This window comes from Lagenorhynchus albirostris, chromosome 6, assembly GCF_949774975.1.
Source record: "Lagenorhynchus albirostris chromosome 6, mLagAlb1.1, whole genome shotgun sequence".
NCBI classification, from domain to species: domain Eukaryota; kingdom Metazoa; phylum Chordata; class Mammalia; order Artiodactyla; family Delphinidae; genus Lagenorhynchus; species Lagenorhynchus albirostris.
This window is the reverse complement of record NC_083100.1, coordinates 51,124,260-51,141,245: the sequence shown is the minus strand read 5'-3', so window position 1 is coordinate 51,141,245 and position 16,986 is coordinate 51,124,260. Positions and strand designations below refer to the sequence as shown.

At 36.5% G+C, this 16,986-nt stretch overlaps 2 protein-coding genes across 12 annotated transcripts in view; one reads left to right on the top strand and one right to left on the bottom strand.

Moving 5' to 3' along the window:
* PPP1R1C (protein phosphatase 1 regulatory inhibitor subunit 1C) overlaps window positions 1-15,127 on the top strand; it is a 133,361-nt gene extending 118,234 nt beyond the window's left edge. The window contains exons 5-6 of one of the 2 annotated variants that reach the window (XM_060152516.1): window positions 14,435-14,522; window positions 14,925-15,127. In XM_060152516.1, coding sequence (XP_060008499.1) covers window positions 14,435-14,496 — 62 coding nt within the window. In that variant the 3' untranslated portion in view covers window positions 14,497-14,522; window positions 14,925-15,127. Of the gene's footprint in view, window positions 1-9,544; window positions 10,061-14,434; window positions 14,523-14,924 lie in introns of those variants that run through there. The other variant, XM_060152515.1, reaches the window with a different exon arrangement.
* PDE1A (phosphodiesterase 1A) overlaps window positions 6,912-16,986 on the bottom strand; it is a 288,873-nt gene continuing 278,798 nt past the window's right edge. For 7 of the 10 annotated variants that reach the window (XM_060152508.1, XM_060152509.1, XM_060152504.1 and 4 more), the window contains 5 exons: window positions 16,718-16,828; window positions 13,672-13,819; window positions 12,280-12,438; window positions 11,483-11,553; window positions 6,912-8,007 (listed from right to left, as the gene is read on the bottom strand). The gene's annotated coding sequence lies outside the window, so the exon portion shown is untranslated. Of the gene's footprint in view, window positions 8,008-11,482; window positions 11,634-12,279; window positions 12,439-13,671; window positions 13,820-16,717; window positions 16,829-16,986 lie in introns of all 10 variants that reach the window. The other 3 variants (XM_060152505.1, XM_060152514.1, XM_060152513.1) reach the window with 3 other exon arrangements.

Genomic DNA, 16,986 nt, shown 5'->3' with positions numbered 1-16,986 from the left:
AGAACTCCATAAATAAAGACATATGACACCAGGGAGTGATTAATGCTCTAAAGGAAGAAAAAAAAAATAAGATAAATCACCATAAGTGGACTGAAAGTAAGGGAAAGAAAGAGATGGGATGTTTTAGATGGGACGGTCAGTGGTCTTCTCTGAAATTATCACATCTCAGCAAAGACCTGATTGGCCAACTGAGGTGAAGAAAAAAACATGTGAGTCCCTCAGAAGAAGAAGAATCCAATAAAGAGAGCAAGGAGGACAGGCCTGAGGCTGTTTGAGGTCTATGTAAAATACCAATGTAGGCAAGCAAGTGAGGGAGCGTTGGAAGGAGATAAGTTCAGAAGGAGACAGAACCTAATCATGAAGCATCTTAATGATTATAACTTTATGGTGAGGCATTTGAATTTCATTCTTAAGATAATGAGAAGTCATCAAAGATTTTCATCGGAGGAATAATGTAATTTTTTAAAAGATTATTCTGTAAATTGTTTGGGGAATTAACTATAGGGTGGAAGGAGAGAAAGTAGGGAAGCAAGTTAGAAGGCTATTGAAGTCCTCGAGGTAGAGATTAGTGATGGATGGGACTAAGGTGGTAGTGCTGGAACTGATGAAAAATGATTAGACTTGGGATACAATTTCGCATGTAGAGACCAAAATTTGGTCATGCATTGGAAGAGGAGTATGAAAGGAACAAGAGGAGGCAAAGAATACACTGGGCCTGAGAATATTCTGTTAACTAAGATGGAAAAGATTTGGAAAACAGAAGGTTGGTAGGGGCCAGGTGCTTGTTTCTCTTTGTTTGAAGATTGGGGACAGAATCAAGATCATGTTTTGGATATACTAAATTTGGGATGCCTATTAAACACTTAAAAGTCAGAATACAGTTAGGCTGTTGGTTTTATGAACCTGAACTCAGATGAGGGATTGGGACTGATAATATACAATTGGAAATCATCAATTTTATACATTATATTTAAAGCAATAGTATTGGATGAGATCACCTAGGAAGTGAGTACAAATAGAGAAAACATTCAATAACCAAGTCCTGGAACTGGCTGGCATGTAGGGTGAGAATGAGTAGGACTGTCTAGCTGAAAAGACCAAGAAGAAGTAGTCAATAAGGTAAGTGGAGAAACAGGTGTGTTTGGTCATCTTGAGGTCAAATTAGTGTTTCAACAAAAAGAAGTGACCACTTATGTTAAATGCTGCCAAGATTTTGTCTAAAATGGTGTGAAACTGACCACTGGATTTCCCCAGATGGAGTATGTTGGGGAAACTTGACAAGAACTTTTTTTTTTTCTTTTGATACTTTGTACTTTTTTTTTTTTTAACATCTTTATTGGGGTATAATTGCTTTACAATGGTGTGTTAGTTTCTGCTTTATAACAAAGTGAATCAGTCATACATAAACATATGTTCCCATATGTCTTCCCTCTTGGACAAGAACTATTAATGGAGTGATGAACATAGAAGTCTGATTGGAGTATGTTAAGGAGAGGTTATAACATGATGTAGTCTATTTATTATACTATGAGTTTTGCTCTAAAGTTTTCTAAAGAAGAGAGAAGGGGCAGTGATGAGAGGTGGAGTGGAGTCAAGAGACAGTTTCTTGAAATGGAAGAAATGTTGTGGTTATGGGACTATTTTAGTAGAATGGAAGAAACTGATGATGCAAGAAAGAGAGGTCTTAATTTTAGGAGATTCTTTGAAAGGGTAAAAGATATTGTGAAAAAGAGGGGTGGAAAAAATGAGAGGTGAGGCTTATGAGAGGAGGCAGAGATATGGGCGCTGATTCAAATATCTTGGTAGATTTGGCCATGCTGTTGTCAATTCATTAATGATTACTTCAATTATCCCTGAAAAAATCAGCTGAGTGTGAAGAGAGTATGGGGTTACTGGAGATTTGAGGAGTGAAAAAATCTTACAATCTGACAATCTCTGATGCATTTAGACCAGTGATGTTCAAAGTGATTCTTGATACAGGTGGCTTAATTAATACCATAAGGCTGACTTCCCCCCGCTGACAATCAGTGGGAAAGAGCTTTTATAGGTGGAGGGAAGGGGCTACATGCAGAAATAGCACAGTCATCTCTGACAGTCACCTCGAAATTGGCCATGCGGTGGACTGATCAGTGTCATCTTGATTGTTTGAAGTACAGTTAGTCTTCAGTTCCAGGGTCGGTTTGTTCCCATTTCTTTGAGGCCAATTCTCAGAATTATGGCAGCTTATGTCATGGCTACACTCTGATTCATCATGTAGTTAACTTCTTCCACCTGGTGGGGGTTTCAGTATCTACAAGACAGCTCAAAGGATATGGCTCAGAATATTATCTACAGCCCTTGAGGACAAACTAAAGGTCCTTGACTTTGATGACTAAACTATTATTATTTGGTCTTGTTTGACTGCTTTCCTTTACTTCTGCATTTTTTCCACTTCTCTGACTAAACTTATTCTTTGGCTAAAGTTTTTCTACAGACAAAAGGCAGGCTGAGGAAATGGGGGAAGGACCATAGGGCCCTGCTGCACTTCAAGGCTATGGTAGCCAATAGTGACTATTGTTGCTTCAATAGGAAGGTACTCTCCTTGGAAGACACAGACTTCTATAATGCCAGCACAGGACATCCTTCTGTGGACACACTTAAAAAACACAGGCATCATTTGTTCTGTGGCTTTAAATGCAACTCTCCTTTTGTTTATTTTATTTTTAGTGCTTTCAAGGCTAACCACGGACTCGTGTGGATTGATGCATTCTTTATTTTAGATATGCTATTGTGTTCAATCAATGGCAGTCAAGTCCGGCAGGTGAGGGAGCCATTCTGTCTCTTTCTTAAGTGAAATTGCCCAACACTGTTTAGCTCCATTATGTGTAGACTTAAAAATTTAACTTTACTTCTGAGTTCATGGAATGCATTAGCTTTGAAGAGAAAGGGGGTATTAGAAGGGCACTTGGCTGTAGAGAGCAAAAGAGGCACTCAGTCTATCAAAGTGATTCTCACCCTAGGCTGAATAGCAGGATCCTTGCAAAATTAAAGAACATATTCTTGCCTGGCTCCAGCCTCAGACTTACTGATAAAGATGTGGGCACTTTACATTTTGATAAGTGAGACTAGATTACTCTCCAAAGATATTCTTTGAATTCACACTTCTAATGACAGCAGGTAAGTATACCTCCTCCCCTATCTTCTCCTCAGCATTTACTGCTAAACCTTTCACCTAGGTTTTACTCTTGGGCAACAGCTTTGGTAAAATATACGATAGGTAAAATATACATAAATATATAATAGTTATGAATACATATGAATACCATATAAACATGCTGCCCCTATTCTCATGTATGATGAAGAGAGAAGCATATTATACATTTATTCTTCTGCAGAGAAATGCTTCTGTAAGTAATGGGCGGTTAAGTGAAATGATCCTGTGTTGATTTGCAGTTTATATTAACTGAACAGTCCTCGTATTAGAGCAGAGATCAACTGTGCTGTTTATATGTAATTTACTCCAAATGAAGTAGAAAGGGATAGATTTAAGATGAGTTCAGGACATGATGTGTGTTTAGCTTTGGGATGAAATCAATATGTCACTTGATCTCTGTGACCCTCAGTATATTAATGTATAGCTATTTATTATAAATGAATGACAAAAAGATTAAACAAAATACATGTGAAAGCATTTGGGGAAATGCAAAGCACATTTTCAATCAGAGATGGTGGGCCTTTACTGAGGAGACTTGATGTCCCATATTATAGCTTAAATTATAGTCCTTGAGTATATCTAGCATGATTTTTTGATAAAATTTGAAGGATCAATATACAAGCAACCATTAGAAAAATCATTCTTTTAGGGCCACTGAACTCACTCTTTTGTACCTAGTAGGCCTTCAGAAAACTAATGCTTGTTAAATGTATTTTGCAAATAGTGTTCTCATTTAGAAATCAGACTTACTGCTTCCCTTAATCTAACCAGTGTATTGCTCAGTCAACGGCTGTCCAAATTACTATCTCCTGAGTTGGAGCTCTTCTTTCCCACATCAGAACTCTCCAAATGCTTGAATTCTACATGTCTTCATTAAATTAACTTCATTTATGTGCATGCCATCACCCCTGACCTACATCCCCATCTGATTTGTAGTTGTGCCTCTCTCCTGCTCAACACACAGTAGGAACTTTATTATATTTAACTCCTATTGCTTCTTTTCTAATAACATGTACATTATTTGTAACTTGGTTCCATTCTGGGAATGTTGCTGGGCAAAGTTAAATTGTACATCTTCCTGCTTACAAACTCTATTAAAAACACTAACAGCAATAATGACAAAAAAGACTGAAAAGTTACATCTAAATCTATCAGTTATAAGTTGAAAGAATTTGATAATGAAAAAAGCCTTATGATCTTGAGTCACCACATTTTCCTTCAGGTTTTAACTTTGGAAAAGATCAATAACAGTGGTGGTAGATTGAGTCCTGGTGGCCCAGGTGAAGAGCCCCCAGTAGGAATTAGGGGCCCAGGTTTGTGTCCCAGCCCAGCTTATGATTGCAGTGTGAATTTAAGCAAGTCACTTTGCCATCTGAAATTGTCCTTTCATCTTTAAAGTGAAGAGATTAGACTAGGATTCATATTCACAACTATTTGTGAGTCAGAGACCCCTCTGAGATTCTGCTGAAAACTATGGACCTTCTTCACTGAAAAGCCACAGAAACAAGTATAAATAGAATTCCAAGAGGGTCAGAGGCTCTCAAAATACATCCACAAATTCCCCAGAAGACTTTAGAATGATTTCAAACTTCTAAAGTTGTGGTTGAAAAAAAAAGAATCCATTTACATTTGCTACTTCTGATGTGAATTGTTTTAAAATGTGGATTTGGGCCACTTAAGTCATTTAAAGTTAGAATTACTTTTTTGTAACTTATAGTACTCAGAGTAAAGCAAAATTTTCAGTAGGAAAGAAGATCTCCTTTGTATATGAATGCATCTCAGGGTTGGTGAGCTTGTGAGCCTGCCCTGCTACTCAATCCAGGGTTCCTTCTTGCCTGAGATGGAAATTTAGCTTTGACTTGGACACACACAGTGATGGGGAGCTCACTCACATGCTTATTGCTGGGCAAACATAAAGAGTTTAGAAATTTTCTTCTTTATATTGAGCCATACAAATGTCCCTGACTTAACAATGGTTTGATTTAAGATTTTTTGCCTTTACGATGGTGCAAAAGCAATATGCATTCAGAAGAAACCGTATTTCAAATTTTGAATTTTGATCTTTTCCTGGGCTAGTGACATGCAGTAGGATATGGTCTCGTGATGCCAGGCGGGGCAGTGAGCCCAGCTCCCAGGTAGCCACAGGGTAATGAGTGTACACAACAAATACAGTACACTTACAACCACTCTGTACCCATACTACCATTCTGTTTTTCACTTTCAGTATGGTATCCAATAAATCACATGAGATATGCCTCATTTTATTATAAAATACGCTTTGTGTTAGATGATTTTGCCCAACCACAGGCTAACATCAGTGTTCTGAGCACGTTTAAGGTAGGCTAGGCTAAGCTATGATGTCCGGTAGGGTAGGCGTATTAAATGCATTTTCCACTTATGATATCTTCAATGGGTTTGTTGGAATGTAACCCCATTGTAAATCTAGGAAGATCTGTACTCTGCCCTCACCACATGAATGTCAGCTATTGACACTATTGCTGCTCTCAGTCGCCACTTAGATAAATTTTATTTCTTTTTCCAGGCTTTTAGGAATTCAATGGCAGCCTCTTTTGTCCTCTCTTAATTTTGCTAAACAGTGCAGTTTCATATCCAATTCTTCTGGAAGAGATTTTATAAAACTGCTTTTAATCTCAATTACTTCCTTCAATGGAACTCTTGAAATGCAGAATCCGGAATTGGGCAGCATAATCCAGAAAAGTCTGAACAACACATAGTTAGAGAGAAGTTTCCTCTCTTAAACTGCTGACTCTCCTGTTAGAAATGCCACCCACACTGCCAAGAGCTCTGTTCCTACAAACAGGTGACTCTGTTGGGTCATGTTGAAACTGTGGTCACCTGAATCCCTAACTATACTCAATCTAGGTTGTCCTCATTCTCTATCTTTTAGAACCAAAATAATCTTCCTAAAAACAAAACTCCCTTTGACCTCTACCTTAATTGCTTAGGCCATCTTTCCAGCTCTTTGGAATACTAGTTTTTCACTCATCATGTCATCTTTTCTTCCAAGTTTCATGTCATCTACAAATGTGATAAACCTGCCTTTTTCCCCTCTGAATTAATCGATAAACATATTGATGTGTGGTTTGCCAAATGTAAGCCTCCCTTTAGGGATTAATTATTCATAATTCTTCACTCAGTCACTTTACAACTTCATCCAACTCACATTTAACCTCCTGATCTACAGAATGGAGAAGAGCACGAGTATAACGTTTTGTGCAGGGGCAACATTTCTTTCTTTTCCTTTCCTTCTTTTACTCAGTCTACTTTCTTTTCCTCAAACTCTATTTTCTTCACTCCTTCATGTATTCATACCGCATATCCTTGTCTTATATATGGCTCCTTTTCTTGTATGTTCATTTTGTTACGGAGAAAAGAGCCTCTGTGCATTTTGGGGATCCCTCTGCCTCCTGCCCGAGTGCAGGGCTGCCTGTGTCTTTCTTGCTCCAGGAGGCCCTTTGCCACATGCTGGGAATCAGTTCACGTGCAGGTGAGGTGTTTTCCTGCGTGTTCGTTAGCATTTGGCAGAAGAGGAGAATCTGAGAATTTCACCAACACCTCCAGAGCAAGTTACTTTCCTCCACCTCCAGAATTACTCAAATATTGAATGAGCCTTCAAAGAAAATTTAAATACAAGGCATATGTGTGTTTGGGGATAGGAGGAGGGGCGTGGGGAGAAAAATTATTAGTTCTCACAGACTTCACACATTAATCTCAGCATTTATTGCATCTATAACCAAACAAACATTGCTGAAAGGAAAAAAGAAAAATTCAAAACACAAATTAATCAACCATCCGTTATCCAATGGAAAGATGACGTTAGTGTAAACTGCTTTGGGGACCAAGGAATCTGTGGTCCTGTAGAGAGGTTCGGCAGAACAGCTCTGTGACGTCACCTACTCCTGACTCATCAAAATCTTTCACCTGGCAATAGTTAATGCCACACTCAAATAAGACCGAGAAAAGCCCGTTCCAAGGTTTGCTCAAGTGAGTGATTTTACTTTAAAGAAGGCTTTCTCGTATAACTTTGTGGCCGTTATCATTATAAAATAAATAAGTGGGTAGACCTATAGTCAAGTATGGGAAGTGGATGATTAATGGTTTAATAAGTTGGACATTTGGTTACCATTTTTTTAATGTTTGACTCCCTCATATAGACAAATCAATGTTGGCATTAAGTTAAACCTAATTTAAGGAAAATTGTCTGAACACAACTGCATTACTCTGTAGTTACTTTGAGGATAAAAGGGATGAGCCCTGGAGGCAGTAGAACCTTTGCAAATCCTGGGTGGTGCAGACAATTTTAGCTGAGGAAACAGTGGCAGGCGGCTGAATGATTACTATGCTTTAATACTTCAGAGGGAATGCCAAGATGGTTTGAACCAGATTAGTAGGTACTGTAAACCTACAATAAATCCTAGAGCTTGATAGGTGAGTCTAGGTTACCATCCAAAAAGCTAAAAGTGAAAATGAGTTGGGGTCTCCTGACAATGGAACTTTATGCTTCATTCACTCAGTCAGTCGGTCAGTCAGTCAGTGAGTCAGTGGGTCAGTCAGTCAGTCTATATTGAGGGACTATGATGTGTCAGAACTTCTTTTAGAACCACACTATCCTTGTAAAGTTGAACAAATCATTTATCTTCTTGAAGTCTAGATTTCACCATCCAGGTATTTATCTCGTGGAGTTGTGAGGTTTAGTGACCCAGGTATGTAAGACTCCAGCAGAGTGACTGATTGGATGCTCATTGAACTCCTTTTCCTTCTTAGCATTTAGACCTCTTTTTCTCCTGTGTAATCTATAACATGATGAAATAAGTTCCATTTGTTAACAACAAATTTCTCTCTATGGTGATTGTGAGTGATCTGTGTTTGCAGATGAAATTACAGTATTTAAATATTATTACAACTTATCAAATATTTTTGCAAGATAATCAACCAAGTCCAGGGGTGTCATTCCTTGCCAAATGGCACTCTGAGGTTGCTGACTGCAATATGCAAATCCACTCTTTTTTTTTTCCTTTTTTAAGTTTCTTTGTTTCATAGTAAACATGAGCAGTGACTTCCTTTCATTTATCAATTCTAACTGCAATGTTTTTCAGTAATATTTAGAAAAATCTCATAAACCAATTTACTAAAATATAAAAATCTATAAACTTTCCATGTTACGCATCACTATACGCAGAGTGTCAGCTAGTATGATGTTATAACAGAATAGACCCAAGTGAAATGAAAGATAATTTTGTAATGATTGTAGTAGTCACCTTATGATTTATACTCCAAATTTGAGTTAATTTTGAAAAAAATCTGAATATACATTACTGTGGAACTGCCAAAGACATATACCAAAGTGTCACCTCATTAATTCCATCAATCATTTATGCAATCAATATTAATGAGCACCTACTGTTTGCCAGGCTCTGTGTCTGGGATCCCAAAGTGAAACCCCATAATCCTGACATCAGCAAGTTTGTTCTAATGAGAAAAATATGGAAACAAATACTGTTCTATAAAGTAATTGATACAAGAGAAAGTGATCCAAGAGCAGGGGGAAATATGAGAAAGACCCAGCTAGGTCTACTTGGGGAACTGGGGGAGCCTTCACAGAGGAGGCAAGCTGCTGTCAGGATGAGTGGGAGGTTATCAGGTGGGTGAGTAGGAAGAAGCTATTCGGCAGAGAGAATAGAATGAGAAAGACATGGAGGCTTGAGGGAGCCTGGAGTGACCTGTAATGTGGAAGAGCAGGTTAGTATTGTTAAAGCATAAATTACTGTGAAAGGGGGAACCAGGAAAGGCTGGTGGAAATGAGGCCAGATAGGTAGGGAGAGGCCAGGTCACACAGCCTATATATCAGGCAAAGGTGTGCCAATGGTTTTCCTCTGTGTAGGTTTTGGGGGAAGTGATTGAAGAATTTTTAATACAAAAGTCTCAGAATCAAATCTGTATGTTTTGATTCCTAAAGAAGACTAACAGTATTCTGATTCTTTTGTTGTTTGAAAGTTACAGAAATGGCACACACACATCTCCTCGCTCCTGAGGAGGGGCAGTAAGAGCCTGTGAGCAGATTTTTAGTTAACAGGTTTTTAATAGGCAGTGATGCAATTCTTAATGGAGAAAATTTAATTACTATAAAAGACATTCTGTTTCGAAGGGAAATTGGGCTGGGTGTGTTTTTATTCCTCAGTGAATTAAAAGGTTTATATAAGATTAGATTGTTGAGATCCTTGGAGAAAACACATATACACCAGTAAAAACGTTCCACTCATTTTCTTTACCTCTTGCAGCAAAGCAGTGAATCTGCCAGAAATAAATTGAGCATAATTTTTATAATTTCAGGGGTTAAGCATATGAAAGGCCAGAATGAATCAGCATTCCCCGAAGAAGAAGAAGGCGTGAACGAGAGAGAAGAGCAGTGGGACCATTAATAACGGGTCTGCAGCAAGAAGTCTTCTTGGGAATAACTGAACTATTAACTTTTCTGAATATCCCATGGAACACCACTGCTTGACTTCTATCTCTGCTCTCCACACTCACAAAGTAGTAATACACCTCCTGGGAAGCGCCCCTTGATGGAACTTTAGAACTACCTACAGATTGTTCCATATTACTTACAATTAAAAAATAAGTATTTATTTTACAACAGTGATTTTCTTTTTAACAACATAGAAATTTGCAAACATGTGAGTGTTCTAACTTTAATACTGCCCAGTTTAATCCCTGATGCCCTACTGCTAAGATTTGCCTTCTAATGTCAAATGTAAATAGCACCACTTTAAAAGTAAAAAATAAATATTAAATACATTTAGACATGAGTGTGTGTCTGGGTTTAACTTACAGAGGAATGTTTAATGAAACTTTTAAGATCTGCATTTATCCTGTTGCTGTATACGGAATGGTACATGGTATTTATTTCCGAATGATGGAGAAATGCCAGATTTCTTGATTCAAAAGATAAAAATGTATTACTCTTTAGATATTAAACATCTTTTTCCCTCCAAAAACACGTTAATGATTAAAGAACCACAGATTTCTCTTCATTTTTTAAGCTGTGAGAGGTGTATTTTCCATCATTTCCACTAGTTATTAAGAAAGAAAAATTATAAATCTAAAATAAAATATGCCAAATTTCCCCTGTCACTTATTTTTGGCTATTACTGGAAATATGGAGTGTTTCCTATTGCATTTTAATGAATCATTAGATTTTATAAATCTCCTATTATCATAAGATAAGAAATTTCATTAATTCATGAATTCGTTAATTCAACAACTATTTTTTATGGGTTCATCTCTAGGAAGGCACTTTGCTGGGTGTTATGAAAATAAAGGAAAGATAATTTCTCCCCTACAGAACTGGCAGAGAAGATAAGCATCAGTACAAAGCAAGGTTTTCCAAGACCATATGTATTTACTGAATATGGCTTTTGATAATTCAAAGTTCTGGCATCCTGAACAATTATTTATTGCATTTCAATGTAAAGTATCTACACCACATAATTTAGTAGAGGTGGAGGAATGCCCAATTTGCTTCCCACATTAATGATATTAGTGAAGTTCAAATGTTTCATGGATTAAAAAACTAAAGATGAAAAGATTTCTCAAAAGTCAATAAAGAGGTAAATTAAGATAGGAAGAAAAAAATCAAATGCAAAATCCACTGTGGGATCGTAAAATCAGGACTCAAAGAAGTAAAAGTACTGTTTTTAATTTTGACTGTGAGTTTTATAATATAGAGATTAAAAGAAATGCGTGAATCAATAAGCCAATACAATAGAGATAATGATAATTTTCCTTAGTATATTTTCCCCAAGAAAATAAACGCAAAACTCATTGATAAGTAGTATCTCAAGTATTTATGAGTACTTGTTCCAAGTTTCCTTCTTTTTTCCTTTCTTCCTTCCTTCTTTGCTTCTTTCCTTCCTCTCATCCTCCCTGCCTTCCTTTCTTTTCTTCCTCCCTTGCCCTGGCCTTATTTGTTTTGTTTTGTTTTTGTTAAACCAGTTTCCCCAAAATTTCTGGAGTTTCTAGACCACCTGCTGTGACTGTTTATTTGATTTTCAAAGTTTCTCCCTACTTAAAATCTGATTAAGACACATATTTGTTTTAAGTGATTTTGAATTATTTGTGTTTGTAAAACATCCCAGATACCCTTTGAGGTTATTTGAGATACCCTGAGGCCCTAAAAAATAAAATTGCCCTTCCCTTCCCATGAACAGACATTTTTATAAATGTTTTTTCAAAAGAATTCAGACAAACAAAAGAAAAGCTTTTGCTTACTTTGTAACAGCAAGAAACACATGGGGAAATAAACACAATGGCTTCTGGATTCTTCCATTGTGTTCTCCATTCTTAAAAATGAAAAGAGATGAAAATTAAAAGAATAAGTCTTCCTTCAGAAATGTTGGTTTCTTTTATTCTGTTCTCCACTCTCAAAACACAGAGATCACAATTAAAAGCATAAGTTTTCCTTGGGAAAAATGTTGACTTTCTCAGAAATTTGAAGGAAACCAGCTGAGATAATGGCTTTTCAGTTTCCTTTTCACACAATTACAGTTTACAACAAAATTTTTTTCATGATGACAACTTGGCTTCTGTTTGGCTGAATGGGCAAAGAGAGTTTCTGACCAAAACAAAACAAAACAAAACCTTTATCTTTTCCAGAGAACATTTATAATATAATATAATAGTTAGTAGACAGGGTTTGAGTCACTCTGACTTGGGTTCAAATTCAACACCTACCAAATTTTTAGACTCAGTCTCTCTATTTGTAAAATGAGTACGATCATACCTACCCGTATTGCATTATTTTGAAAATTAAACAAGAAAAGACCTATAAAATGTTTAGCCCAGCATAATGAGCATTTAATAACTGGTGCAATTATTATTACTAGAATGAGAAAGGACTTGAGACTATCTATCTAAACCTTCTCTAGTTCATGATCCTCTCCAACAGCACAGACAAGTGATTGATTGCTTCTCTAATTCTTGAATAGCTCCAGCTGAACCCCAAACCCAGCCAAGGAGCTCTAATTGTTCTTTTGTGTGTTAAACTCTCTCCTTCTCCTATACTTTACCTCCTTTCCTATGGCACAGCTGTTCAGATACTGAAGAACACTCTGGTGTCATCTCCTAAGTGGTCTCCTCTCTGTGATAAAATATCACCAGTTCTTCCCAATCTTTTCTCATCATCCTGGCCGCTCGCTCTTGTATCTCTTCAATTGTGTACGCTGAATCTGAGAAAGATTAAGTCAGGTGGATAAGTTTGAGACAGGCTGGGACCTGGGACCCTTTGCTGCAGTGCTGCAGTGCCTACACCTGGATACACCTCTCCTCAAGCAACAAAATACAAAGAAACTGTATGGGACTAAAAACAACTGCATGCCTGGGCAGTTGGGGCAAATTCTGGACAAAAGATACAAAGAGACCAAAAAACCCAACGGCCACTTTTGAAAAGTCTGGAGCAAAAGCGGGGTACTGCACATGCCCCCTGCACACACCACCACCTAAGGGGTGGGCAAAACATCTAAGCCACCCCTCTGGCCTGACCCCTGGACACAGCCCTACCCTCATTCCATATAAGGAAAGAGCCCGACCCCCTCTGTAGCCAGCAAGCAAGGGAACCTGTTGTTTGTTCTCGCTGCACCCTGCCACAGCAGGTGGCCCAATAAAGCCTTGCCTGATTTTCTTGTCTGGCCTCTGATCAATTTCTATTGATGAAGGAGGCCAAGAATCCTGGTCAGTAACAAGCTGAGTATTTTTTGTGTCCCCCTAAACATGAGAAACTGAAGCAGAGAGTGTAGAAGGGCAGAGCAGGATTCTAGGCCAGAGTTCTTTCTATTAAACAGTGATTTTCTAACCCCAGAGTTGTGCAAGGTAAGCATCTTTATAAAAAACAAAATTCTCAGACTATTTTCTATTCTCAAAAAAGTTTACACCATCCATTTAAAATTTTGATTCAATTATGCCAATGCTTTCTACATTGTGGAAACATTATTTTAGGTTAGCCACGGACAAATTATTTTTATACTTATTTTTTATATTTATAAATACTATTATATATTAGAAAAGATACATAATCACCAGCCCCTAAGCTATTGTTGCTTAGGATGAGACAAGCTTAAAGTGTTAGTGTATTTTAAATCAATTTTTTAAAAAATGTTAAATAACCATAGTAGAAGTGGTACCTCAAAATCACAAAAGTGATACACCATTGAGTGAAGTATTGGAAACACCAGTATGGAGTATTGTCATAGCAAATAACTTAAGTGCAAGTATTGCAGAGTTTATTTAGTCACAATATGGATATATTCATATATTCATATATATTCATATATTCATAAATAAACCAGTTATATTGTATTGATTTAAAAATTCTGTTTCTTTATCCACATCTGAAAGCAAACAGTGTAAAGTGCAAACTGATAATAGAAAAGCTTGTCTAACTACATTAAAGTGTTTATGCTTACATGTAATTTTGAGCATTTGATTTCTCTGAAGGAGGATGGGGGAAGAAATGTCCTTAGTTTTCCAAGTCTTTGATTCCAAAAACCAGTCTTCAAAGCTCCAGCAGATATATTAATCATTAAAAATGTCTATGTTACTGAAATGTGAAATCTGTTAAAGAAATTAAATTATTAGATTTTATATGTTATTATCATAACATTCTGAAGAACTAAATTTCGGAGGAAGAAGAGCTTTAGGAAAATGATGGAGGGCATCTTTTCGCTGCTGTGTGAATTAGAACAAGTCAGACATCCTTAATTATTCTATACTATTTTTCATGGGATAATTTGGTGTAGTTTATAAAAGTGTACATTGGAAACAAGAAACCAGTATTCCAGTTTATTATTCAATAAATATATATGAATGCCTATGACATGCTAAACATTGTGTTGAGGACACAGGTGTTAACAAGATAGTTAAGGTCCTTAAATTCATGGATGAATATTCTAGTATTTGAAGACTGTCAATAGATATGTAAATTAATAAGTGAATTAGGTCATTTCAGATAGTGATAAACTAGAAGGAAATAGAAAGAGGTGATGTAGCAGAGTGTGTCATTTCCTCTTTGTCATAACTGTGTGACATTGAGGAAGTTCTTTAATTACTCTGGGACCCAGTTTCCTATTCAGTAAAATGTGGAGAATGATATGGGGGAGGGGTAACCAGATGATCATGTGAGGCTCCTTCTAAATCTAAGATCTTTGTTTCTCCCTCTGACTCTTTCAGGAACTGCAGGCAAGCAGCAAAGGAGAGAAGAGGTGGGAACAGACAGAAAGCAGCAGCATTAAGGGAAGATGGAATCAGAAGAGAAAAGGTGTATCTTTGCATGCTTGTCTGACAGCCAACAGAACAAAACTGAGTTAGAAATACACATACACGTATGTATGCATGTATAGTATGTATGTAGGTAACAACCTTAGCATTGTAACCAATTGTTTTCTTTCACAACTTATCCTTAGAAAATGACCTAAAAAATGGTGATCAGTTTTTGTTTGTTTGTTTCTTTGTTTTAAGATTTAAAAGGAAACTTTCCAGGAAAAATTTCCTGCTGCAAATGCCTAATTGGATACTCTATTTAAGCATACAAGTTTGTTGCCATTAAGTGATGCTTAACAGATTTTTCCCTTTGCAGAGATTTACATGACATGGTATTAAATTCTCTGGAATGTTTCCACGGTGTTCTGAAGTAGTTAGTTATTTTCTTTTTCTCCTCCAGGTGCAAAATGAGTTGATAACAAACAGAAGCTGACTTGTTATTGCTGTGTTCCTACTTGAGCTTGGAAAAATACCAACACAAAACAAATACCATCACCACCATCACCTCCAGCTCCATCATCGTGTGTTATTTTCTTTCTCCAGGATTGCTTTCTGAAGCACTTTAGATATGTTATACATAAATATTGACATATTTTTCAGAAATTGTTCCTTCATTTTTTTTTGCTAATCATTGATGCTGCACTATTTGCCAAATTCTTCCTTTTCATTTTAATTTATTTCTCTCTATAACCAAAAGTGTGATCTTGAATTTGAGTAAATTTTAAGTGATTCATTTTTAGTTTTTCTAGTTCTGGAATACAAGCTTTCTCTTACAATAAGGAGGATTTTAAATATATTTTCTTGCTTGCTTTTCAAATTCCATTGTATTTTTTTATTCCTTTGTTTCTTTTTCAAATTCTATTGGTCTTGATTCAATTTAGTTCCACAAATACATATATATAGATAGTCTACTACATACCAACTACTGATTCAAATGTTAGAGTTATAAAAATGAGAAGGCTAGTATTGTTGCCATCTTGCTAGTAACTCTTTGTTTAGTTCTTTACAATTAATAAAGTGGCCTCACCTATGTTTCTCAGCTAATAATCACATTAAATATGTATGACAGGTAGGATTCATTTTATGGATCAGGAAACTAGAGTCCAAAGAAAGTGGCCCTAAATGAACCCATAGTCCAACGAACTTTTCCACTAGCTTATGATTTGTTTGAGAAGTTGTAATAGTTTTTAGGATGAAAAAGCACATCCTCCTTAAGAACAAGAGGGTTTTACGTTTTCTTATAGTGCTTTATAGATCCACTTAGAAGTAAGCTTTCTACATTTCATACACGAAGCACACGGGGATAATTTTGCTAATGAGGCTGGATGGGAAGAGGAATCTGAGTTTAATTCTTTGGCATCGACTTCAAACTAAAACGACCTATGGCCAATAAAAAATCAAATTTGAAACTCTTTTTGAAGTATTTGGCTCATTTAAAAATCTCTTCTATGTTTAAATCTATACTTAAAATAACCTTTAATATCTTAAAAAAAAGAATTGCCAAATTTATGACAATCTTATGTATGATATCTTCTTAGAGAGCAAGACATCAATCTTTTTAAGTTGTTTCTTTTTCTTGATTTCTAATAAATTGTAAAATAAAAATAATTTCACAAATTGCTATTTCTTATTATTACCTTTCATCTTCTCTGCACTCCCCAACCCCCAGAATTTGAGGAATGGTAATTTTCACGTACCATCTCCCAGATTTTGTATTGCCGAGAAAGTAAAAATAATGTAAATGAGCATAATTACCTCAGACCTAAATGCATAATTGTAGAATATACTATATATATCATGGTATTAAAAAAACAACATGCTGCTTAAGGAGGAACCAAAGAGAACATTCTAACTGATACTCTCCTCAAGCTAACTGAGGAATGAGTTTCCCTGGAATTTAAAAATCCTTTTTTCTCAAAAGTAGTGATGGGATTCAGGACACGCTACTCCAAAATATGGCACCTTGGCATAGTGAATATTTTAAGTTGGAGGAGTTTGAGAAAACAGAAGCCGGAGGCTCACTGTGACCTTCCCACTGTCCTTCTCCCCTGAAACAGGCTATAAAACCCTCATGTGAAAGGTGTCCTCCCTATACCTGGAGGAAAGGAGCATCTTTGTCTCTGAAGACAAAGGGACTGAGAAGAATCCAAACAAAGAGGTCTTGCTAGGTTTCCCCCAGTTTACTATACTTACCTTACACTCCTTAACCTGTCATATTCCTCCACAGCTGTCCATACTTCATAAATGCTAGCACAAATAGACTCAGATCTGTTTCTTCGGATCTTCATTTCCTTATGAAGATTCCTGTGTCATGTAAAACTTATATTAAATACATTGTATACTTATTTCCTATTAATCTGTCTCTACCAGTTTAATTTTTAGACCCAACCAGGAACCCTAAGACGTGAGAATAACTTTCCTCCGCCACAGTACAGTTACAGTAGCAAAGGTATAACATGGCT